The sequence below is a fragment of the Polyodon spathula genome, chromosome 13 (genome assembly GCF_017654505.1).
Source record: "Polyodon spathula isolate WHYD16114869_AA chromosome 13, ASM1765450v1, whole genome shotgun sequence".
Taxonomy (NCBI): domain Eukaryota; kingdom Metazoa; phylum Chordata; class Actinopteri; order Acipenseriformes; family Polyodontidae; genus Polyodon; species Polyodon spathula.
Genome location: NC_054546.1, coordinates 12,609,191 through 12,636,219, shown reverse-complemented (window position 1 = coordinate 12,636,219; position 27,029 = coordinate 12,609,191). Strand labels below are relative to the sequence as shown.

Here is a 27,029-nt window from a genome sequence, read left to right as displayed (position 1 = left end):
CTGGAGTCTTTCATCAGGCACTATTGACTATGATTAGGCTGTAATTGAGGTCTGAAAGCCTGGAGCCCTACCATCACTCACTAGAGTATAATAATGGTGGAAAAGCAGAAACATGAACTATTCTGGACAAAGTATGAATATAAACACATCAGAATAGGTTTCCATAGCTACTGTTTATCAGCTTTCTAATGACAGGTAAGCAGGGGAGTGATATATTCAGACACTGCTAATGATTGTTATATCTGTTTGGCAGCAGACAGTTGCAAAGTGGAAGAGAATTGAACATTTAATAAAATAAACCTTTAGGTACACATATAAATAGATAAATACACAGGTATACACACACACATTCTTAGTTGGCATACATTTATGTTGTTTGTTTTCATTTGTATTTTATTACGGCATGTAATTAGGAATATATTTTATATAAGGAATCTTTATATAATATAGATATATATAGTTTTTAAAATTCGGGGAAAACACGAATTTCACACAGTTGTTTCAAAAATTTTTACCCCCACCCCACCCCCACCCCAAAAAAAAATAGCTAAAAATAAGCACCAAAAAATACAATTAATAAAACCTGAAAAACAAAAAAATTAAAACCTTAATTATAATGATCTCCTATTGGTATTTAGCAAACATTTCATTTTGTCTGATTTCATCGACTTGAATGATTGATCGGTGCTAGCTTGTATTTGACAGCTCTAAATACTCATGGTATCTTACTGTAGTTGATAGGTGGACTTATTCATCTCATATATTAATTCAAATGAGCTGTCAAAAACACTGACTTACAGGCATTGCACCATGTTTCTGACAATACTGCGTTTTTCATTGCTTCCGTCTGCACATTGAGTTAGTTATGTTTAGTTAGACTTCCATCTGGCCTTGCTGAGTTTGGAATGATGTTCCCTTTAATTTCACTGAGCTCATTTACAAGATTTCCATATTTAATCAATGTCAGCCATCATTTTGGATTCATCGAGTTAACATGGATTAGCTCAAATTGGTTTGCTTTAATCAACATTCTTGATATTGCTGTGGTTTTAATTTACCCATGCTACTCATTCCCCTTAATAAATAAATAAATACTGGCTGCTCAACAGTAGTGCTGAATGTATCGTTTTTCAGTTCACAATTGCAAGTCACGATTGCAGGTTGGTTCACAGCCTTTCAAAAGTCAACATTTTAGGGTTTTATTACAGGTTATTTAAGAATGTTTTATAAAGTAGAAAGTAATTAAACGTATTGACACTTTCAATTGTGTGTCTAATTCTGAGTCTTGTGCCATCCCATTCTGAGGCAGCATTTGAGCACTGCCTGTCCGTTTTGCTGGCTGAGTTTTATTGATTTTTTCTTATTAATGAGATTCTATCCTGGGTCTGTTTTTTGCACAACAGGATGGCGAAGCATAAACTGGGTGTTGAAAACTTCACATAAACCACTGTTGATGGTTTCAGCTGAACCTTCAACACGAGGGAGCTTTTTTGAATGTCATTACTGTAGACATTGTAAAACACATGTTGTCTCTCCAGCAAGCAAATACCAATGTTCCTTTTTACAAAGACTAAGGGGTTGATAGGACCATCTTATACCTCAGGATAAACCACAGCAGGAAATCTGCCTGAATTGCACCAACCACTTATTTTCAGGTTATTAGCAACCCTGATAAAGACAACTTTCGCTGATTAACAACATTTTCTCCAGGAACCAATCCTGACCCATAGACATTAATATTAATGGAATTCTGATATTAGCAACTGAATGCCGCTTATTGCCAACTTTATTACTAGTTGCCAGTGCTACAGAGCGCACTTGCATGATTTATGCACATACTTCATGCAGCTTTTATAACACACTGACTTCGCAACTGCGGATTTCTGGTGGACTGAGGCAGAATCGTGGCTTTGAAACTGTCTACGAAGCTGCAATCAAAATTGAGATGGATTTACAGCAGGAGGTGGTACATTGTAAAAAGCAGACAATGCTGGACAATATCTTATTTTAAAATTGTGTTCTTTAGAATTGATTGTAAGTACAACACACATTTTTCATGTTTGTTACTCATTGTAAGGACAATTGTAACACATTGTAGTACTATTTAAGCCTACTCTTTTTTTTTTTTTTAGCTTTACACATGCGTGAAGTAAATTGTTTTCTGTTGGGGTATTTGGGCATGTACTTTATGTAAAGTTTTTAACACTGTCTTTAACAGACATATATTTCAGTGCCATATTTGTACAACTACAATATAATATATATATATATATATATATATATATATATATATATATATATATATATATATATATATATCGTTCTATATACACTTGAAAACTGGGCCTTTTTGTTTATTGACAGATTTTTTGCTGGGAACCAAGAGGTTGTTAATAAGCCTATTGTTTGCTGCTCCTGCTTGAAACTGCAACACTGGTATATTTTCTCTATCCCTACTGCTCTAATAACCTTTTGGATTTAAATCTGCTAACACACTCCTTCAAATTAAATTTAAATACTTTTAATTAAATACATGATTAGTCTATTAATAAACATTATTTTACTGATGCAATCAAACTAATATGAACACAATAGCGAACAGGAAACAAGAAAATATTACCATTCCTATTTTACCATTTTACCCAAATTATTACCATTTTCCTATACTCTTATAACATGCAACATATCATAAATCATTTTACAATAGATTTTACTTTAAGGAGTCTCCAATGAGATATTGATTTCCATTTGAAAGTACAGTTTTTTTAAACTAATTAAAAGCCAGGCATGATCACATTTCTTGTAAAACTGCATCGTTTCCTTCCTTTATCGAAATAAGCCCAAGAGCATTAATGCAAAAAAATACAATGCTATAGTTCAGCACGTCTCTAGAGATCACTTTCAAGCTTCCTAAAATATATCTTCACTAGACAGGTGGCCTTTATATTGTGGTTATTTTACATTAAATAAAAATGTCTACAGATGGGAAAATAACCATAATGGACAGGTGACCTTATAACAAGGCGACCCAACACATAGAGTTTTCTTTAATTAGGAATATGGAGTCTTATCAGGAGCAAAATGAATTCCCAAGTGAAGTCATGAGAAATGAGAGTTGGAGCTCACCTCAGAAAGCACTGAACAATTTGTATTTATGTTTTACTTAACAGGAAAATATAAATTACCTAATGCCTTTAAATGAACTAAATCATCAAAGAGAACGTATGCATATGCTCTTGTAGAGGATCATGTGGAATGGTAATATTTTTATTTTGTCTCATGCATAACCAACTAAACCTATTGTGTGCAATCTGCCTCCACACATGCTGTATATTTTGACATTGACTGTCTTCAACGAGTCAGTGTTATCAGCGTCGCCTGCTCTTTTTCATTTCCTGAATAGAACATCAAATCTTACATGATATAAACTTGATTAACTGAACCAATTTCATGAACACAGGTTATCTAAACATCCCTATGGTAACATGTTGATTGCAATGTCCAATGTCCCTCTGGTCATGGAGAGAAAGAGCTATCCGTCTTCTTGATAGCAATGATTTGATTACTTGAACAAATCGATTTAGTGCATTTAAAGGTTTTACTCGAATTGTATTTAAATTTATGTATATTATATTCATATGTACAGCCACAGTAGTTTCTGCAGCATCTGAATTGCGAAAATGGAAAATATAGAGTCTAGTACAGGGCTAATGTGACTAGCGACAAGGGGTTGCAATCACACAGGGCTTTGTATTAACTGATTAGGTCTCTAAATGGAGTCTATTTTCTTTCAAAGCTCTTAATTTTATCAGAACATTTTCTGCTGTCACAAAGGGAGCACTAGTGCTATTCCAGGATTCTTCAAACTGTTTGCCTATGAAGCATCAGATTATTATGTTAATGGGAAATACGTTTTTGCATCTTAATGCCATAGTCTGGAGGATTTCCCTGAGATGTCTATCAGAATGATGGTGAATAGTTCTTGTTTATGGCAACCTGATTTTAAAGAGCAATAAAAAGACACTTTGGTATGTTATGAGGCGCCTGCCAGCCCCCTATAATTTGCATTATTATTATCATTTTTACTGCTTTCATTATGATTTTCACTATAATTATTGTGGTTTTCATTATTTGTGATTGTACTATTGTTTGTTTTGGCTCAGCAGGGAGGGGGTTAAATTCCTCCCTGCCAAATACATGTGAGAATGTGGCTGAAGTCTTAAATTAGCTAATTGTTAATTATTGATTAATTGGGCTACAGCCACAGACTATAAAAGCCAGGAGGAAGGCTTGGTCTGGTTTGGTTCAAAGAGTAAGTGTTACCTGCAATAGTGTATATAGGTACTTGTTTGATTTATTTGTTTTGTATTTGTACCTTTTGTTTGTGCCTTTTTATTTTGTGTTTTGGTAAATAAATGTTTTGTTTCACTGCATTATCCTGTCACAAGATAATCTGTATGCTATAAACTATACTTGTACTGGTATGGTACCATGGTACTGCAATGGATTACCACTATAATGAATAACATTATTGCCATAGCACTATGTTAAAATTAAAAAAACGCACTACTACGGTACCTTCTGGTGTAGCTTCCTTTGTACTTCCATTCACAGAACCACTATTGGACTATTTTGTAAGGGAGATGAACTATATTCAGCAAAGGATTAAGCTAATCAACAAAAGTCCTTCTCTGTGTAACTAAGAGTCTGCACAGAACTCTGTTTGATTTGAAACTTAATTACCCTACCTTGCAAGCCTTACTTAAAAATGTGCTGACATTTTTTTTCATTAGAAAGTTTCACAAAATAAGCATATAGAACAGTTTCCTTTCTATTAGTGTTGATTTTTTTTTTTGTTTGATAGTGCCTGCGAGAGAATAATAAAAACAAAAAGCAGTTTTAGATAGAAGAAATGTTTGATAAAAGGACACAAGCCAGAACATATTCTGAAAAGTATACAGGCAGCTGACAAGGAAAATTGCCACCTTTCACAGTGATACCTTTTTGCATAGAATGTCTTTACCATAAATAACTGCCTGTCTATAAAACCTCATATTTCAAACAAGTTGTCTCTCGCTGGCTGTATTATCCAGCATAATAGAGGGGAGATTGGATACATTCCTTCTGTATTAGAATTGGCAGGACTCTCAAATTTGAAAGAGAATTGATTCCACTGTGTTAGATTCCATATGAAAGCACATGTGCTGGAGAGCCATTTCACTAGAAATCGACAACAGCTAGTTTAATATGTGGAGGTGGGTCTATACAAGTTTAGCACTGGGGTTGCACCCTGATAGCTGTCAATTCCAAGCTGATGTTTCTGGGTTTTATGGTTACTGAATAGCATGTTCAGAACCCTACAAATACTGTTCATGCAGCAACAGGGCTATTTCAACAGGGATGAGGATTGTGCAGTATTTTTTTTTTCCTTATTCACATCGCTTTGTACTTGGTGACATTTTTCAGAATATCATAATCTGGGAATATATGATGTCAATTCTAAATCAATATTAACGTTTTCTCTGAATGGAATCACCTATCCATATATCAAGATACATTTTTACATGTAAATAATCTCCTTTCCAATTGTTTATCATAAATTATTGGGAGACTTACATGTACATAGTTTAGATGTAGATAATAGTGTTTATGTTTTTTTGGATAGCTGTAGTTAATAAGTATGAATGTACGTTGCTAACATATTATAAACATAAACTATTTTCTCATTATTCAGTATGTTACCATCTTTATCATCTAAGTACAAAGCTGACTTTTTCTCAAGGTCAGCCTCTTCTTAAATCCCTTCTGCTTTGCTTTGCAAAACAAGGCAACTGACTAATGTTAATATATATGAAGTCCGGGAGGGGGACATTAGAGAAAAAAAATATATCTTGTGAGCATGTGTTACTATCTCATGCACACGACTTACTATATATTTTTTCTTTCATGTCCCCTCCAGGGCGCCATAAATATACATATTTGCTGCTAAAATTAATTATTTTGGCAGAGTGTTGGATCTGAAGAGAGCACTTGTTGCCTGTTTGATTTATCCTCATTAAAACAGTAATCAGAAGTCAGAAATAAAAATATATCAGTACTGTACATAATTAAAAAGATAGTCACATAGTAAGTTTGCTGATTTACTGCAGGAAGCCAAACAGTACCATTTAAATACAATAAGATTATTCCTGCCAAATTCAGTCATTGTGACATAGATTACAAAAGTGTTCATGATGCAGTCTCCAAGGTTTTACTGCAGCCACTCAATAAAAGTCCTATTCAATTGGTTTTATTCTTCTCGTTGAAACTTTTTTTTTGTCCTCATACTTTCTAAAAGCTATACATGACAAACACAACAAGTAGAATAATTTTGTTTGTACCTCTTTTGTGATTGTTTTCTATCAACTCCTAAATAAATTCTATCTCAATTATCCATTTTAGTGGAAAGGTGAGGAAATAGTTTTAAACATAATACAAACCTTTTCCTCTAGTATGTCTGTACTTCAAAACATTATGTAAATGTTCTTATTCTGATGCAGTTTACATAGGGTTGGATTTATGGTGAGGTTAATAAAAATTGAACAAGGTAACTTGGTTTTACTTACTTTAGTATTTCTGGTAAAAGCCTGGGCACTTCAAATAATTGCAACTGTTGTTAACTCTATCTTAACCATGATTGGATTTCTTACTATTTTGTACACATAAAATCAGTTATCTGTAAATGTATAGCCAACAAGTCATCCATTTCAATTGGGACTGAAATCAAAACATTGCGCCATTTCAGCATTTCTTTTGTAGTAACCACTGCGGTTTAAGCAGAAAAGTGATGTATCGATTTTTTGTTTTGTTTTAATGTAATCAACATAATTGCTGTGTGAGCAAACCAAAAATAAATAACTTCTGAGGATATTCTTTTACTTAAACATTTGTTTCTTTATTCATCCACTGAAGTACTAGAGTGCTCATCCTTTTGCCAATTTGAAAGAACCTTTAATTTTGCCTGGTAGTGACTCCCGTTCCCACAAGATCATTTAATTAGATTATTTTGTACATGTACTGATTGATTCAGAGCCTAGCAGCTGTACAGAATCCAGTCCACTGGAGAGTTTTCTCATTGTGGTTTGATAAGCTGTGTGAACTAAAAAATAAAATGATTAAAACAAATGACTGCTTAAATTGGTTTAAATTAGTATGAATACCATTTGGGGCTCTTAAAAAAAGAAAACTAGACATACCTAATCAAACACGTATTCTTTGGTGTCAACAAAACGGTAAAACAGGGCTGTCATTTTCAATAAACAAACCAGGGGTATTTAAGAATGATCTGAACAGTGGTGGATCTTAGTATAACTCTTTGTTAACTCTCTGTTAATCCCACTGGGGTGATTTAATGAATTAATATCTTGAAAACTGTTTTGATGAAAAATTATATTTTGAAAAATGTCCAAAAAAAAATATGAGAAAAATAGAAATTCACATCCTATAAACCTCACCAGTGATGTAACCGTTTGGCGTTCACACAGTAGCATGGTGATTCCCTGCAATTTAAATAGAAATCCATAGTTAGGACTCACCGCTGCCTTGATATAATCAACCTCCTATCGCTTTTGTGAATATCGTTATGGTATGTGCCATAATAGACACAGGGAAGACCGAGACTGATCGACTGAGAGAAATATGAACAGGAATAATTAGATTTAATCTAGGTCCTTGTCAACCAAAGTCCTATTCCTAATTCAGCACCACTGGTTGGATCACTTATAATAAAAAGGGCAGAAATGATCTTCAGTTAATTCGAAAACAATTGGCCAAATTTTCCACATTAATGGTGATGTGCAGCTGTAATTCCTTAGTAGAAGTTACTTGTAGTGCAGTGCAGACATCAACCACATTCACTACGATCAGAGTGCTCACAATGCAAATTCCTCTTATATAAACAAGTTATTTCTGCTTATTTTCGCCATATTTTAGATTCTGTCATTCAAAATAAATTGTGTGGGATATGCTGATTGGTTCCTTATAGTGAACTTGCTCGAGGATATTAGATTAAGATTTATGTAATAGGAACTGGGTGAAGAAAAACCGAGTCTGTATTAAAATCCTTGTCAGTTTACATATAGGTGATGCTCTACTTGACAGTGCTATAATTAGGCTTACATGATCACAAATCTAATGAAATGTTAAAGTATAAATGTCATATACCAAAGATGTCCTACATTTGTGGCCAAAAAAAAAAAAAAAGCTGAATAAATAGTAGTGTATACACACATTTAGTTTTGTTGCATTTTATATATATATATATATATATATATATATATATATATATATATATATATATATATATATATATATATATATGCATCTAAAACTACAGATTCCCTTGTAGCCTTTTACAAACTAAAACCTTAAATGGGATACTTCAAAAGAGACATTTTGTGGAGCCTTTTATTGCTCATGAGCCATTTGTTGGATAAACCTGTTCAATATAATGCAATGGGGCTCCAAAAAATATTTAGGTTTATGTAAACATTTCACCTGTAAAGGACAAACAAGCAATAAACTGTTCAAATGTATGAATTTTGCTCATTGCTGAAAAACAGAGGAAGGAGGTTTTTTTTTTTTTTTTTAGTAGAACAGACAGTACCAACATAATCACAAGTTTTGTAACAGAGGAGTGTTTGTCTCTGTGTTCCTGCACTCTGTCTATACACCTGTGCCACAGAATCATGGAGTGTAATGCACTACTCAACATCCTTAGGCTCTTGTATAAAATAAATAAATAAATAAATAAACAGAAACCGAGATCTCTCAGATAGAAGCTTTCTGAAAGGATCCAAAGCCCTTTCAAGTGGGTTAATGGCTTTTTTTATATATTTTTTTTCATAACTCTTTCATTGAAGGTGAGGAAATTGAGTTTTTGTGACTTGGCTTCAAACTTTAAAGGGTTGTTCAGGGACAGGGAAATATTTTCATGAATGTGATTGAATTCGTATTTCTGTCACACACTTTTCATGGCAAAAAACATTAACATGGTCCATAAAGTATTTAAACATGGGTATTGCTATATACACTGAACAAAAATATAAACACAACGTGCAACAGCATTTCAAAGATTTTACTGAGTTACTGTTCAAATAAGGAAATCAGTCAATTGAAATAAATTCATTAGGCCTTAATCTATGGATTTCACATGACTGGGAATACAGTTGGTCACAGATACCTTAAAAAAAATAGGAGGGGAGTGGATCAGAAAACCAGTCAGTATCTGGTGTGACCACCATTTGCCTCATGCAGCGTGACGCATCTCCTTCGCATAGAGTTGATCAGACTGTTGATTGTGGCCTGTGGAATGTTGTCCCACTCCTCTTCAATGGCTGTGCGAAGTTGCTGGATATTGGCGGGAACTGGAACACGCTGTCGTACACGTCGATCCAGAGCATCCCAAACATGCTCAATGGGTGACCTGTCTGGTGAGTATGCAGGCATGGAAGAACTGGGACATTTTTAGCTTTCGGGAATTGTGTACAGATCCTTGTGACATGGGGCCGTGAATTATCATGCTGAAACATGGGATGATGGTGGCGGATGAATGGCACAACAATGGGCCTCAGGATCTCATCACGGTATCTCTGTGCATTCAAATTGCCATTGATAAAATGCAATTGTGTTCGTTGTCCGTAGCTTATGCCTGCCCATACCATAACCCCACCGCCACCATGGGGCACTCTAGTTCACAACGTTGACATCAGCAAACTGCTCGCCCACACAAACCCAGTACAGTTGAAACCGGGATTCATCCGTTAAGAGCACACTTTTCCAGCATGCCAATGGCCATCGAAGGTGAGCATTTGCCCACTGAAGTCGGTTGCGACACAGAACTGCAGTCAGGTCAAGACCCTGGTGAGGAGGACGAGCACGCAGATGAGTTTAAACTTTCCTGCACCTCGGAATATCGTTCCATCTTTTCTTAATCTCCTCCATGGTTCTTTTAATGTCTACACTCTAAGTAGTACAGACTCTCATTAGAACCTTGCTTTGTCACCATGGGGAGACCTTTTTTGGTGCTTTTAAGAACCTTTTTTTACATGGGTTCTTTATTCTCTATTTGCAGACTTTATGTTTTGTCATGTAAGCTATGAAACATGTATTGAAAATTGGAGTTTGCAAAACAATAAGGTAACTGCATTATAAACTGTAATTTACAAACTGACTTGATCAGAAGGCTTAAAAAATGAGTTTTTGCAAAAAGCTATTATATGTTTCCTTGCAAATGATGCCTCCTTCTTACTGCAGACAAGTCTCCAACATCACCTTGCCTTATATATATCCTACTGTCTGACTGGGGCAAATTAATGCCTGCTTTTAAAAATAATCACGCAAATACAAGAACCGCAATTACCAGCAGCTTTAATAAATTAGATGGAATATTTAATATACCCCATTCGCAAAATCCCCTCCCAGTTTTAGAGGTTTCATTCAGAAATGCTCCAGAATTACATATGCATATACAGAATTACATATGCATCAAGGGCTAAAGAGCACAGAAACATTGCCCCCGCAAATCACATATTAATTGCGTGTTTATGCCATTGCGTGTGTTCTATAAATCCCATCCAAGAATTCAGAACACCCAGCACCCCTTTTACGGTCGTAAAACATGCGCAATCCTTTTATAAATCTGGGCCACTGTGTTTTAATACAGTATCATATGAGACTTGTTGCATGAAATGGATATGTCTATCAGCTTTGACATTCTGTTATTTTTTGGTGAAATAGGCTCTTTATGTAAGCCAAGCTTGTAGCTGATTCATTAACCCCAAATAGTGTGCATTACTTAAGGCATAATTCAGATATGTAATATGCCAAAGAAAAAATGTTGAACTTAATGAGAATAAATATGTCACATATGTTGTTTTGAATATATCAACTGAAAACTCTGAGCAAATGACAACGCTCCCATTAAAACATTTGGCTCCCCTCACAGTGAATGCTATCTGTCCCTTTCTTGTATTTTTTTTAGCTGTACACTGCCATTTTCAATATGGTCCATTTATACCCCAGGCAGGATAATGTGAAGCTGTGTGATTCAAAGAAAGAGGAGAGTCCTCTTTTTCTGAGCACTGTGCTACCCCCCCACCCTATTAGTTTTTTCCCCCCATTTAATGCAAAGCAGAACTTTTGGGGGTTTGAATTTTAAAGGCCAAATATAACCAATTACCTTTGCTGTGCCTGACAAAGGTTAATTGTGTTATCAACTTGAAGATCACAAATAATAATAATAATAATAATAAGAAGAAGAAGAAGAAGAAGAAGAAGAAGAAGAAGAAGAAGAAGAAGAAGAAGAAGAAGAAGAAGAAGAAGAAGAAGAAGAAGAATGTCAGGCTCATTTGAATTGATCAATCCTAGTTGGCGACCAACTGGGTTATGAAGAACAATTCTCTTCTACTTAGAATATGATTAGATCAGTGCTTGTGATCTTGGCAATATTAATAATACATTATAAAGGTTTCTATTTGCTTTAGGAGTCTTTGCTGTGACTATTTTAATATGAGATTTTACATTTGCATCTAATTTATATCTGTCATTCTGTTTCAAGGTTGGTGACACCACAATTTTAACCACCAGTGTAAAGTATTTAAAGTTTATCTGGATCCCAAAGGATAAAAACCAATTGCAGAAAATGACAATTCTAGATTAGAAGTCAGATTTTATTTACTGGAAAGATGATCGTTTTACTAAAAATAAAAGCTGTTAAAGCTGCTAAAGCTGCTCTGTGGTGTTTATTTGATGGTTATTTATAGTTAGAAAAGAAGAAAAAAGCATGTCTTTAATTTAAAGTCTTTAAATACCTCTGAGTAAATAGGACAGTGTGGCAGGGCAGAGGGGGGAAAGGAAGGGAAGAGAAAGAGAAGGGGAAGGGAAGGGAGTGTTTTTGCTATGATTTTTTTATTTTCTATTTTATTATTGTTTTGCAACATTGTAGTGATGGCTAATACCCACTAACAGGTACTATGATGTGATAGGTGTTACAGAAATGGTTATCTGAGAGTGATGGGGACGAATATAATATTTGTGGGTATACACTGTATAGGAAAGACAGGCAGGACAGAAGAGGAGGAGGGGTAGCGCTGTACATAAGAAACAGTCTTGAAGCCCAGGTGTTAAACCTGGACAAAGAAAATAAAACCGAATCAATATGGGTCAGAATAACAGACAAAAATTCAAAAGGCATAATAATAGGAGCATGCTATAGACCGCCAGATTCAGACGGTGAGCACAATAATCTGTTATACAATGACATTAGAAATGTGTGTAGCAAAGGAGAAGCCATACTAATGGGGGATTTCAACTTCCCCCAAATAAAATGGGAAAACCCGGTGGGTAGCGCGAAGGATGAAATAGAAATGGTGGAAATGACAAATGACTGCTTCCTAACACAATTTGTGAAGGCACCCACTAGAGGGGAGGCATGCCTTGATTTAGTCTTTTCAAATAACGAAGATAGAATAACTAAAACAGAGGTCAGAGAACCACTGGCAAACTCAGACCACAACATGGTCTCATTTGAAGTGTTTTTTAAATCCTCAAAAGTAAAGACTAAAGCTAAGGTTTACAATTTTAGAAAAGCAAACTATGAAGGCATGAAACAGAGACTAACAGAAGTAGATTGGAGTAAAATAGAGAAAACACCCACAGAAGAAGGATGGTTGTTCTTCAAAAATGTAGTACTAGAGGCGCAAAACAATTATATCCCTAAAGTAGACAAATCTAAATGTAAAACTAAATTGCCAAAATGGTTTAATAGATCAATTAAAAAAAATATTCAGCGAAAAAAAAAAAAAAAAAAAGGCACTTTACAGAGCATTAAAAAAGGACCAAAAAGAAAGTACACAGAAAGAGTACACAGAACTGCAAATGCAAGTCAAAAAGGAAGTTAGAAAGGCCAAGAGAGAAATAGAAATGAACATTGCTAAGGGAGCTAAAACCAATTCCAAAAAGTTTTTCCAATATTACAACAGCAAGAGAACATTCAAAGAGGAGATTAAATGTTTAAGAGATACAAATGGCAAAATCGTAGATGAAGAAAAAAAAATAGCAAATATGTTAAATGATTACTTTTCACAAGTTTTTACAAAGGAAGATACTGACAACATGCCCCACATGTCATCCAGTTCCTATCCAGTTTTAAATAACTTTAGCATAACTGAGGCAGAAGTGTTAAAGGGACTAGGAGCTCTTAAAATAAACAAATCCCCTGGGCCGGATGAGATCCTCCCAGTAGTACTCAAAGAAATGAAAGAAGTAATTTACAAACCGCTAACCAAGATCATGCAGCAGTCTCTTGACACAGGGGTGGTACCGACAGACTGGAAAATTGCAAACGTAATACCGATCCACAAAAAGGGAAACAAAACTGAACCAGGTAACTACAGACCAGTAAGCCTGACTTCTATTATATGCAAACTTATGGAAACTATAATAAGATCCAAAATGGAAAATTACCTATATGGTAACAGGGTACTGGGAGACAGTCAACATGGTTTTAGGAAAGGGAGATCGTGCCTAACTAACTTGCTTGATTTTTTTGAGGATGCAACATCGATAATGGATAATTGCAAAGCATATGACATGGTTTATTTAGATTTCCAGAAAGCTTTTGACAAAGTCCCGCACAAAAGATTAATTCTCAAACTGAACGCAGTTGGGATTCAAGGAAACACATGTACATGGATTAGGGAGTGGTTAACATGTAGAAAACAGAAAGTACTGATTAGAGGAAAAACCTCAGAATGGAGTGTGGTAACCAGCGGTGTACCACAGGGATCAGTATTAGGTCCTCTGCTATTCCTAATCTACATTAATGATTTAGATTCTGGTATAGTAAGCAAACTTGTTAAATTTGCAGACGACACAAAAGTAGGAGGAGTGGCAAACACTGTTGCAGCAGCAAAGGTCATTCAAAATGATCTAGACAAGATTCAGAACTGGGCAGATACATGGCAAATGACATTTAATAGAGAAAAGTGTAAGGTACTGCACGCAGGAAATAAAAATGTACATTATAAATATCATATGGGAGATATTGAAATTGGAGAAGGAATCTATGAAAAAGACCTAGGAGTTTTTGTTGACTCAGAAATGTCTTCATCTAGGCAATGTGGGGAAGCTATAAAAAAGGCTAACAAGATGCTCGGATACATTGTGAAAAGTGTTGAATTTAAATCAAGGGAAGTAATGTTAAAACTGTACAATGCACTTGTAAGACCTCATCTTGAATATTGTGTGCAGTTCTGGTCACCTCGCTATAAAAAAGATATTGCTGCTCTAGAAAGAGTGCAAAGAAGAGCGACCAGAATTATTCCGGGCTTAAAAGGCATGTCATATGCAGACAGGCTAAAAGAATTGAATCTGTTCAGTCTTGAACAAAGAAGACTACGTGGCGACCTAATTCAAGCATTCAAAATTCTAAAAGGTATTGACAGTGTGGACGCAAGGGACTTTTTCAGCCTGAAAAAAGAAACAAGGACCAGGGGTCACAAATGGAGTTTAGAAAAAGGGGCATTCAGAACAGAAAATAGGAGACACTTTTTTACACAGAGAATTGTGAGGGTCTGGAATCAACTCCCCAGTAATGTTGTTGAAGCTGACACCCTGGGATCCTTCAAGAAGCTGCTTGATGAGATTTTGGGATCAATAAGCTACTAACAACCAAACGAGCAAGATGGGCCGAATGGCCTCCTCTCGTTTGTAAACATTCTTATGTTCTTATGTTCTTAATACCCTGTATACCCTGTCACAGACACATATTGTAGTTTCCTCTTGGTCTGACTAGTGTACAGTATGCCTCTAAGTTTTTGTTTCAGTTGTACAATCTCAATAGAATAGTTAAAATCAATATTAGCATCCTAATCCTAATCCTAATGTCATCCTAATACTGGTCTTGCTGTACTTTTAGTTTCCTAATAGATGTTTTTCAGAGTTGTGCTGTGTAATTAATCTCTGTGGACCCAAGTGATCCTTACCTTCACTTTGCAAATGGAGAACAAAACTAAAGTAGGAGGGATTCACTGCTCAGTGATTTTAAGCTTGTAATAAATAAGAACCATTATGAGCAAGAATTGTAAGCAAGTCTGTCCATGGCTGGTGTGGGGCTAATAAATAAAAAATTAGATTTTTCTTTTTATCATTCCTGACCTGGTAATTTAAAGATTTGATTTTCAATGCCCACGAGAGGCAGAGAAAGGGATATATGACTGTTGGGTAAAATATGTGTTTATTGTTTGTTTGCTAAGTTTCATTTACAGTAAATTAAATGTCTGCTTCTGTGTTATTTTGCGTATGTCTAATTTTTTGGCTTGTGAAAATCCATTCATTAGATAAAATAATTGAAAGGTACGTTTATTAATTACTTGATGTATAGCACAATACTCAATGGAAATAAATTTAAAAAATGGGACTCCTCAAGAACTTGCACTAGTCTCAATTGAAATTCACATAGGGTTCAATATGTAAAAGTACATAAACGCCTGTACCTAAATTAAGGGTTAAAAAGTGCCCTTACAAAATAACAACTGAGCATATTCTCACCATAATAACATTTTTAAAAAATTGTAACACACATAATGAATCTTACATTGAAAACAATGGATGGTTAAACTAAAATGTATTGCAATTATAACAGAATACAGTATTTGTGCTTCAGTTCAGAGAATGAAACATATTCTTCAAGAAAATGAGACCTTGATCCTTCCATATCTCTTCAACCTTTTGGCATAGTTCCATTAGAAGAATCTCAAACTATTGCTATTTACTAGAAATAACACATTTAAGAATACCTAAGCTCAAAGCCCCTTCAATATGCAAAACTAACAATGTATTTAATGTACCAAAGGTAGACATCAATCTCCAGCATGACCTTGAGGTCCTTCATAATTTATGCACATTTTTTAAAATACGGTCTCATCCCTCAGGAATATGCTAGTTATCAATCCAGTTTTCATGTGGACTGTTCTCATGAAAAAGCCTAGTATGGTATTAGACAAGATATTTTTATCTTTTGTAAACAAGTGATATTAAATGCAGAAATTGGCACAGCAGGCAAACGGCTCCTTTGTTGAGCCGTTGCTGATTAGAGTGGTTTCTTTGCTAAATGGAGGATTGAGGATGGGTTTAATGTACATAAATCCTCCCAAGACACTATCAGGCCTTGAGGAAAGGTCTAGGGAGCGGCAGCTTCAAGATATCACCTTTTCTGATTGCATTTCACAGTGGATCCGTCCCACCAGAGGGGGAAAATCCATGAGTGCATGCATACTGCATTTAATGGTTATTCCAACAGATGACTTCCAACAAACACATTGCTTCTTTTTGGCTCAAAATCCAATTTTGTGTCACTCTGTGTGAGAAATACACCATGAAACCATAAATAAATATGCTTTCCCCATGATATGCCCTTAGTATCTTTAACACAGACCAGCAGAAGCCTACAGTGTTTAAGCACGCCAAATATATGTTTTTCTTTTAATACAATGTATCTGTTCTTTTTATTTTTTATCATTTTTTTTTTCCCTATTGAACAAAGTCAATATGAAGCCTTTATCTGTGCCATATGTTTTTTTTTTTTTTTGGGGGGGGGGGGGGGGGGGGGTTGGATCTGTGGGGGGCTAGGGTTGGGGTTCAAGTAGGTTTTGACTAATTTTTCCTTGGTTACACAGGTGACAGGTTAGGGCGGATCTTGTAAAAAGCTCAATTGTTTTATAAGCATTATAATCTGAATAGCTTCAAGACAGGTAACAGTAATCGTGGGGATCATGCAAATGAAATGAAAAGCCTTCATGCACATTTTTTTCGTATTATTCACCTTCAGATTATTCAATATTAATTGGCACATGGGATAGCTATCTCACACAGATAAAGATAAAACCAAAGACAAAGATGAGACAATAGTGTCACATGTCCATTGAGTCGTACTGAATACATAAATTGAACAACAAGGCATTTTGCAGGGCAGGTTTTTCTGTGAAGACTAAAACAGCCCCCCCCCCCATTAAAAATCATGCAAAATAAATTAAGCTTGTCTTCAAGCCAAGCTTTTCATCTACTGCACTTGTTTCTTATTCAATCCACTCTGCACTATATACTACAATCCACTAATCCCCTATTAGCTATATAACACGCACCTTCCCTTTGTTTCAAGCAACCTGCACCTTCCCAAAACCACTGATGCAGCCATTCTCTTGTAAGGGGGTGGATTGGAACAGTTCCACAAACCTGTCCTGACTTTGGCATAAACGCTGAACTTTGTCTGGAAACCATTAAAAGTAATTTAGCAAAGCGGTGGTTCAGGCAGATACCAAAGTATCTCATTCATCATTCAATGAGCAACTCGTTCAATCATCAGCTAGAAAGGGTTTATATCCTGTCTCAATCCATTCGTCCCTGTTGTACATCAGCATTCTCTCCAGCCTTTACTTGTTTTTCTGCCTTGTATAAGGAGGGCAGTCCTGCTCCAACTCACTCCAAACAGCAATTCTTTCTGTGCTTTAGTGTCTGCTTAGGCAATCTTTGGCAATCTTTCCTAAAAAATGTAAACATCCTTATATAGTTAAAGGGATGTACAGTATGATTCCTGTATCACTGTTTAATGTATTCTTTCATGTTTTACCCCTCTGCCGACTATAATTCACCACAAACCAGACCTTGTTAGCCTTCCAGCTTGTCTCTGAAAACATTTTTTCAGCTGGTGGCACACAATTACAGTATATTAGGAAAAGTCTTGGATTGCACTGCAGGACTTTGGTTAGAGTGTATACAATGTCTACAGAAATCATTAGTTATTATAAATTATCTTTTGAAATATTTGAGACAAGATGAATAGTGAAAAAAAGATGAAACCTACATTAGTTAGGGGTGTTTGGGTAATACAGGTATTAATATTAGTATGATATATTGATCGGATTGTATCTGAAGGCTCTTGAAATGCCTGAAGCAACAGTCTTCAGTTAGGCAGGTGACTGTTTATTCCACTGGGTCCCAGCACAATCCATTCAGGCTTTCATTAGTAAAATCTTCTGCGTCTTCATCTTAGGAGAGGATTCACAAACTGGCCTCATTAAAATCTTTCCTGCTCCAGGGTAGTGAATGATTAACAATAGAAGAGAAACTAAAGACAGTCATTCATGGCCTGAGGAGGCACCTGCCTAAGAGAGACTCAGCGATGCAGAGAAACCCTGCTGTTCATCCCATTGAGGCACGTTTAAAACATTCTAATTATACTTATATATATATATATATATATATATATATATATATATATATATATATATATATATATATATATATATATATATAGATATAAGAGAGAGAGAGAGAGAGAGAGAGAGAGAGAGAGAGAGAGAGAGAGAGAGAGAGAGAGATTTTATTATTTGAGATAACTACTTGCGTACTGCATGGTCCATAACTTTGAAAGCTAGAATCATGAAATATTCAAGTAATACCACTGCCAGAAACTAACTTTAGGCAAACTGTTAAAAATGTCTTCTTGTCTCTTAAAGAAAGTTTACCACAGTGCACAATAATGTTTACATGCTTTCCCCCATGGGGTCTATGGTTAACCTTATGCTGCCCGACTGTTTGCTTTACTATAATCTGCTGTACATCTACAATGACAAGCTTTTATAAAGGCAGTGTTTAAGGTTGTGATAAACCAAGACTTTAAAAAGGACCTCTCATTAACATAAAAGTACCTTTTTGTTTTATAGACTTTATTTTCACTGCCACTCAGATAAAGACAATTCTGCAACTTCACTTTCTGTCTAACATTTAATACAACCCTTCTTGACCCCACACAGATAACTATATGCAGCAAACAGTGTGAGTACCACTCCTCAAGACAAATGGTGGCCTTAATAAACAGGTAATGCAGAAAATGCCATCTACAAAATACCATCTCCGGTGCACTCTATGACATGTGGTGGCAGTCAAAGAATACCGTTGCCTCTCAATTTGTGGTTTCTCCTGCCAGTAGCAGTGCTATGTATTTTTTCACAACAGAAAAAGGACTTTATAATAACCATCCAACTGCATATTAATTTTGCTCTACAATTTCAAACAAAGCCTGGTCCAGAGCCATTTTTTATGTTTTGCATTCTCAGCAAGGCTGAAGGGCAAGATTAGAACAATCTGACAAATGCATGTAAAAATGTATAATACTGATGTGAAATCTACAAAAACACCTGACAATCATATCTACAGAATGGTGTAGGTTAGAAAAAAATTTCAATAAATACATGATAAGACAGAATTGGGTCTAACTTAGAAATAGATTTAAATGCAGGATACGCTGACTAAAGTCCAAGCAGGCTTAGAATACTTCAATTCTTAACCTCATTTTCCTTGTTAAAATATGTTTTAAAGGATTTTGACAAGAGATTTAAGATATAAATGTGCTCCAAATACAGGTGTATTTTTTTTAAAACTAAGCTATAGCTATAAGTAAACATTAAGGTCTTGTTAAATCATTTGAAGTTTTAAACAAGGAAGATTAATTTGGACTTTACTCATAATTGCTAAATTTAGATTAAATCTCTCTTCAATAATTTCATAGTTGGGTGAACTTCTAAACAAACAAAACTAATCTCTTGCAATAATACAGCTATGGACAAACGTTTTGCATCACGTAGTCGCTTATAATCCCAACTGTGGAATATAGGGTTGACACACAGTTATTATATATATTCTATATATATATAATATATATATAATATATATGTGGATATAGTGTATTATTAATCTCAATTATATATTATATATATATATATGTATATATGTGTGTGTGTGTGTATATATATATCTATATATATATATATATATATATATATATATATATATATATATATATATAATATATATATATATTAAACATCATGTAATCAAAGAAATTGCAAATTTATATTACAAAAGTCTACCTAGATTTTGAAATGTCACTTTTTTAAAAATGTGTGTCAGTTTTTCATTAAATATATGAAAAACTACAAAGCGGTATGTAATTCAGTATTTTACCGTGACATTATTCAGCAGGCTTATTTATTTTTTACAATGATTTCATTGATTTGATACACAAGATACATATTTATAGATTTTGCAGTTGTCAATATACAGATACATACATGGCACACTTTTAATGTAATCGGAGGTCTTGAAATGTGAAATGGGCTAAATCTTCTTCAGTCACTCATGACGTTTCACTGATCAAACATGAGGATTGAAGGGAATTAGTATTTTAATCTCGTATTTGACCAGGAATTAAATCGCATTCGTTGGGTCCCGTAGATGTAAATGGTGTTATGGTGTCCAATGAAATTTCAGCTTCACATTCGAACTGAACTGCTGCGGGCAACAGCAGGTTCTTGCGGCTTCTAGGTGTCTGCGAGATGACTGAGAGCTTATCAAACGGATCTAGCAGTTCTTCGACTGACTGAGAGACACGAGGGAGCTGTGCTTTACTACTAGTAAAAGCCATTGGAGCCTCTTTCTGAAAGGTGGTGTCGTGGTGATAGGAAACCAGCTCGTTGCTGAAATTGACTGCCTCCACTGTGGTGCTGGAACAAAACTTGTTGCATCCTAATATTGTTGAGAAGGCTTTTCTGAAATCCGCATTGAAGGCATATATAACCGGGTTCAAAGAGGAATTGGCCCAACCAAACCATACAAAAATGTTGAAAGTTGTTTCGCTGACGCACGGCGGCTCACCAAGTTCATATATGTTTACGTCACAAAAAGGTACCATGCAGTTCAACACGAAAAAGGGCAGCCAACAAAACACAAACACGCCCATGATAATAGACAGCGTCTTTAAAACTTTTGTTTCTTTTTTAAAAGACGTTTTAAGGGAGTTCTCGTGCGGACAGTCGTTGGGGTGATGGTGGCAGTTCTGAGCGTGTTCTACAGCCCTTTCCAAAGAGGATATCCTCCTGATCTGTGTCTGTGCGATGCGGTAAATCCTTGTGTAGGTGCCGATCATTATGGCAACGGGGATGTAAAAGCTTATTAAGGAAGAAGAAATCGCATACGTCTTGTTTAAACTGGCATCGCAGTTTTCTGTCTGATTGCTGAAATTAGCAGGTAAATCTTCCTCTTGGGCTTTGTGCCAGTTTAGCTGTACAGGTATGAATGAAATGAGGATGGAGAGTGTCCAGGCTACTCCGATCATGATAAAAGCAACCCTCTGGGTCATTTTACGTTCGTATCTGAAAGGGCTGGCAATCGCCCAGTATCTATCGAGGCTTATAATGCACAGATTTAAAATAGAAGCCGTGGAGCACATGATGTCAAAGGCAATCCAGGTGTCGCAAAAGTCCCCAAAGAGCCAGTATCCTGCGACCTCGGTGACTGCTTTCCATGGCATGACAAGAACTGCCACAAAAAGGTCTGACACGGCTAAAGAGATGACAAAAAAGTTGGTTACTTTAGACCGCAGGTGCCTGAATTTGATGACAGCAACGCAGACCAGCGTGTTTCCCAACAGAGTTGAAAGAATCAGAAGAAATAAGAGGCATCCCGTTACAGCGCGGACGCTGAGGTCAGTGCCAGCTGTACCCGTACCTTCCAAGAGCTGTGTTTCGTTTGTAAAGTTTTCCATGGAGAGTTTTTTCGGTTATAAGGCTCCTGTAACAGAATTCACCTTTTACATTTGCCTTGGAAATGTGCCATTTCTTTTAGATTCCTTTATTGTTGATGCACACTGATACCTGTCACAGTTATGGTGCTTTTCAGCATCCCTGAAACTTGATGTTGGTCTATTGCAGCAAAGTTATTTAAAATGAGCATGTGGCTTTTTGTATGAGATTCTATGATATGTTTTGCACATGTTCCAGTAGACGTATTGAGGTTAACAGTAAAGAAATACAATGTATTTTATAGCATTAATGAACTGTTCTTTCACCCATACTGCAATGATTTGCTTCTTCCAGCGTTTGGGACAGTGTATATAGGTATTTATGAAGAGTGCCATGCCTCCCTCTTATAAAGGGAGAGGCTTGTGATTGGTTTTCATTATTCAACCACCTTGATCCTTGAGCAGCAGCAAATCGCATCACGTAATGTTTAGTTTAAGACACTGCAGTTGTGTGAAAATACATTTGTCAATAGTTAACATTACAGTATATTCGTGACACAAGAAGCCCGGTTTAAATTAGAAACAGGATTTTAATATGCAATATCATTTCAGTCTGTGCAACTAATTTCAGACTTTATAAAAACACATGCCCTATATTATTATTATTATTATTATTATTATTATTATTATTATTTATTATTATTTGCATGTAGACTGGCTCATTTATAATAGATAGCACAAGACACACATGTATTGTTGAATGGTTCAATCATCTGTTAAAAGGAATAAGATTTGAACAAAAACAATATGGTCATAGTGACAAAGCCAATACACTGGAATATATACATTAAGGATTATTATTAGCATATTAAGGATAGCTATACCAGAATATATTTCCAATTACAAGCACTATATTGTTTTTCACCTATATGCCAATGAGGAAAAGCCTTAACACTAACAGGACATCCATGTTATACATGCTCAAATACAAAAGCTAAACATGTACTGTAATAATGACATTTTTTTGGTATAATCTATTGAGCTGATGAATTTGCTTTCTATATGAACATTTTATTCCAAAAAGGTAAATATAGTATTTATATTAGAATTTAGATAATTTCATTTACTTTTCGATTGATAGATTTAAACCTCATTACTGACTCAATGACAAGCAAAAAAAATGACAAAGCCGAAATGTGAAAATTAGGAGCAGTATTAAAGAGTCAGGGCACACAGTGAAGTAATGCGTTTTACTCTGTTGTGCACTCAAATATAATTCATTGGTGTGTGTTCATTGTTAGCCCACAGAACTTGCTAGCTACCACTGTTCTGCTACAGCTCAGGAACCAAAAGTGAAATAAAAACATACTGAAGTGTCACAAAAACAGTGTTGTTAGTAATCAGAGTTCAAACATGTGCATTCTTTAATTAAACATGCATATGAAACAATACACATATTACCAGTCATTTTGCCTTCAGTCTGCCTTGCTGACCTGCTTAGCAAATAATTCCTGTCCTGGACTGAGTAGCTTTGTTGAGTCAGGTGGCATAATGGACTGCCAGTATGTTCGTCCCTCCAGTTACATCACATTAACTTAATTTTTAAAATTCTGTAAATGCTATAGAGAACTGCTTATGGTTAGAGGGAGCATGCAGAGAATATCAATCATGTGCATGGTTTTGAGCTGGAAAAACCAGCAGATCAAAGACACACCAATACATTCTTATTAGAAAAAAAAAAAAAAAAAAAAAAAAAACATGTTCCAGAAAAATACAGAGGACTTTATTTTATTTTATTATATTAAAGAAGCAAGACATGTTAGTGTTCTATTATACTTTATTTTGTTTGCAAAAATCTCAAGGCTGCTGCAATTCCTGAAGGTAATAGATGTTTGCACAGCTTAGTCACAGTTAAATATTCCTTTAATACAGTATAACTTGTTGTTCTCTTCAACCCACTCTTTAAACCCCAAGGACATTGCTGTTGCTTCTTTTTTGTCCGGCTCTTGATTGTCTGTGGCCTACATTTTGATACTTTCAAACCCTTCAATGCTAAGGAATGTCTGTACCAAGTGGCATTCTAACTAGATGCAGAACACTAAACCAGGGATTCTAATGTGTACCATGCTGGCTAATCATTCCCATGCACTTATAGGATTTACATGAATGGGGATTGTGGTTATATTCAAATTAAATTACAGGTAAGTTTACTTCTATTCTTGTTTTTCATACTGGTTAGTTGGGCTAGTAACATAATGCTTTATCTTGGGAACTGGGTTTGATGATGCTAAGAACCTACTTTTACTTGGTACAACAGAAATGCGACAACTACTGGTCTACTGTTACTGGCAATTCATTAGTTACCTTGTTTTTTTTAACTATATTTTCATGTGTTTATTTACACAATGAGCCCCACAAAGCTGTAAAGAGTGTTTGTTGAAAACTGAATAAAATATAGTTTGATATTTATGAAACTATTCCAGACTGGGGTTAACTCCAAGTATCTTGAAAACTGATTTGTTTGAGCTGTGTGAATAGGGCCCTACTGCCTCATGCAGAAGATTCACAGGAAGCTTGTGATGCATGTGCCACTTGTTTAAATGAAAGTACTTCAGTATTTCAAAAGTTTCCATGGCAACAAGGTGTCTAGATGGAACTTACAAGGAATATCAAAAACGGAAGAATTTGAAAAAGCCCATTCTGTACAACAATAGATTCCTGTTATGACAATGATGATTATGTCATGTTATTTTTCATTTACTGATTTATGTGCTAAAGTCTGTTCATTTGCATGCTTGTATATTACGAGAATGTGACATATAATGATAGAACCTACTTAAACATATGGTTATCCAGGCATGCGAAGGAGAAGTATATAACGACGTACATTATGCACAGAAATACAATTCAGTACACACAGTATATACCTGTGGTTCATTTTATTTGGATATTCTACCGGTCTGCATACGCCCTCTAGTGGAGGAAAGAAGCTACAATAATATATTTTATTTCAACCATTTTTTTTAGTTCTTCTTTACTTTGGCCTTTTGGGTAGTCCGCCATGTGTACATACCTTTGATTTATTTATTTTCAATTCAATTAACAGTTTCATTATTGTTCTTTGTAGTTTCTATGTTATTTTTCCAAACAGTACCCTCAGTTTTTATAGTCGGTAATATGATTGGTTTTGCACCACTTTGTCCACCATCACATCTGGATTATATCTTGTGCAGAACCAGGAGCCCATTTTCTCTGACCTCACTGTGTGCAGCACAGCCTGGCCCAGCTGCTATATTGAGCCTCTTTCTCCTATGAACCATGTGTGCCTTGAGAGAAACATTTCAATTGAAGTGGGACTTACCAAGTAATAGCATTGCTGGCTTTCCCAATGCATTGTTTACTAGTAGCAGACCAATACAGTGGTGACAAAAGTGATGATACATTTTAATGTACTTGAGAGTTTACTAATACTCCCCGCTTAAGCAAAACGACCACACACTTATCATCTCCCATCGCCATTCGGTGAGAATGTCACACAGAAGAGAATGATCCTATCTATTAAATAGAACTACAACTAATGACCACAAGGGGTCAGTTTTACACACTTTTGGCGCGACTTTTAGAAACTGCTGGGAATGTTTGTCCGAAAACTTTAAAATTGAGCATCATAGTTTAACCTTCTTAGTTTGTAGATGCATTATTTTTTCAGTGATAGATTTAACCTTACATGCTGGGCTACTGAGCAAATCCTTTGTGCATTTTTTTATTTAGGGCCTGGAAATACATTTCCAGCCGGCAAAGTGCAAAGCATAATTTAATGCTGTCACTTATCAGTGGAGAAGAACAGCACTGGGGTTAGCGATTGTTCTAAAATGACTCGTAACAGTGTAAGTTCTTACAATCATGCGTTATAAATATTTGCATATGATTTATTAAGAGATGTGTTTTCAAGACCCGCGGTCCTGGTTACAGCTGGGAATAACAGGATACATATAAGCAAAATAAAATATCAAAGATAATGTTTCATCGATATACACACTATGCAAAGTGACAGTTATTGTAATGTTGTGACCCTTATAAATAACAAAACACATTTATAAATAATAATAATAATAATAATAATAATAATAATAATAATAATAATAATAATAATAATAATTCTACGATCTCCCGCCACAAACCCAGTTTACTACTTGACCATCTTGACTCTCCTTTGGTATCGCCTCCTGCCCTCTCCTTGTTTTTGCCTCTGTCCATTGCTGATGTCTCCTACCTTCTGTTGAAATTAACTACTGCCACGTGCCCCCTGGACCATTGGCTGACTAACCTTGTCCGTCTCTATGCTTCTGATCTTGTCCCTAGACTGTGGCTTGGTTCCTGCTGCCTTAAACTTCCCCGAGTTACGCCGGTACTCAAAAAAACCCTCCCTTGACCCAGTTGTCTTATCTAATTTCCATCCTATCTCCAATCTCCCTTTTCTCTCCAAAATTTTCGAAAGGGCTGTAGCCAGGTCAACTGATGCAATATCTCATGGATAACATTCTGCTTGAATCTCTGTAGTCTAGCTTCCGGCCACATCACAGTACTGAAACGGCTCTGCTCCGGATTGTAAATGATCTCCTGCTTAATACTGATGCTGGTGCTCCCTCTGTGCTTGTTCTCCTTGACCTAACAGCTGCATTTGACATCACAGATCATAGCATTCTTCTTGACCACTTTCAGAAGTATGTTGGGATCTCTGGCACCTGTCTCTCCTGGGTGTGCTCTTACCTGTCAGGACGCATGCAGTCTGTATTTTATCCTAGACGCAGTAGTGTTGCAAACCCAGTCACTTGTGGTGTCCCCCAAGGATCTGTTCTTGGGCCCCTTCTCTTCAATATCTACATGCGTCCCTTGGGTCACCTCGTCCGCCAACACAGCCTCATGTTTCACTCCTATGCTGACGACACCCAGCTCTGCTTAAAACTCGACCCTGGAAGCCCCTCAGCCACGGTCTGGCTCTTGGCTTGCATTTAAGACATCGAGGCTTGGATGTCTGCCAATTTTCTTCAACTGAAAACTATAAAATCTAAACTCATTCTAGTAGGATCTAAAACTCAACTTAAGAATCTCAATAAATCTGCCCTGAAACTCGGAAACTGTCTGCTACTGCCTTCCCACACAGCACGAAGCCTTGGTGTACTTTTTGACAGCAACCTCTCCTTCGATGCCCACATCTCCGCTGTCGTCAAATCCTCCAGATGCAGAGATTCTTTATTATGCATTTGGCTCGTCTCGACTCGACTACTGCAACTCTCTATACGGTGGTCTCCCGGCACGCAGCAGAAACAGAACGGCAGCTAGTTCAGAATGCCGCTGCCAGGATCTTTACTAAATGTAAAAAACGTGATCACATCACCCCCCTTCTTGCCCA

General features: G+C 35.9%; 1 protein-coding gene across 1 annotated transcript; it reads right to left on the bottom strand.

Annotated features, from left to right (window-relative positions):
• Positions 1 to 20,202: 20,202 nt before the first annotated feature.
• LOC121326246 (D(1C) dopamine receptor-like) lies at positions 20,203 to 21,640 on the bottom strand. The gene has a single exon (XM_041269472.1). The coding sequence runs from the start codon at positions 21,638 to 21,640 to the stop codon at positions 20,282 to 20,284; it is 1,359 nt and encodes a 452-aa protein (XP_041125406.1). The 3' UTR covers positions 20,203 to 20,281.
• Between the last annotated feature and the right edge of the window lie 5,389 nt (positions 21,641 to 27,029).

Excerpts from the sequence above, each read along its gene's own strand:
- LOC121326246 (XM_041269472.1), bottom strand. The coding sequence starts at position 21,640 with ATGGAAAACTTTACAAACGAAACACAGCTCTTGGAAGGTACGGGTACA.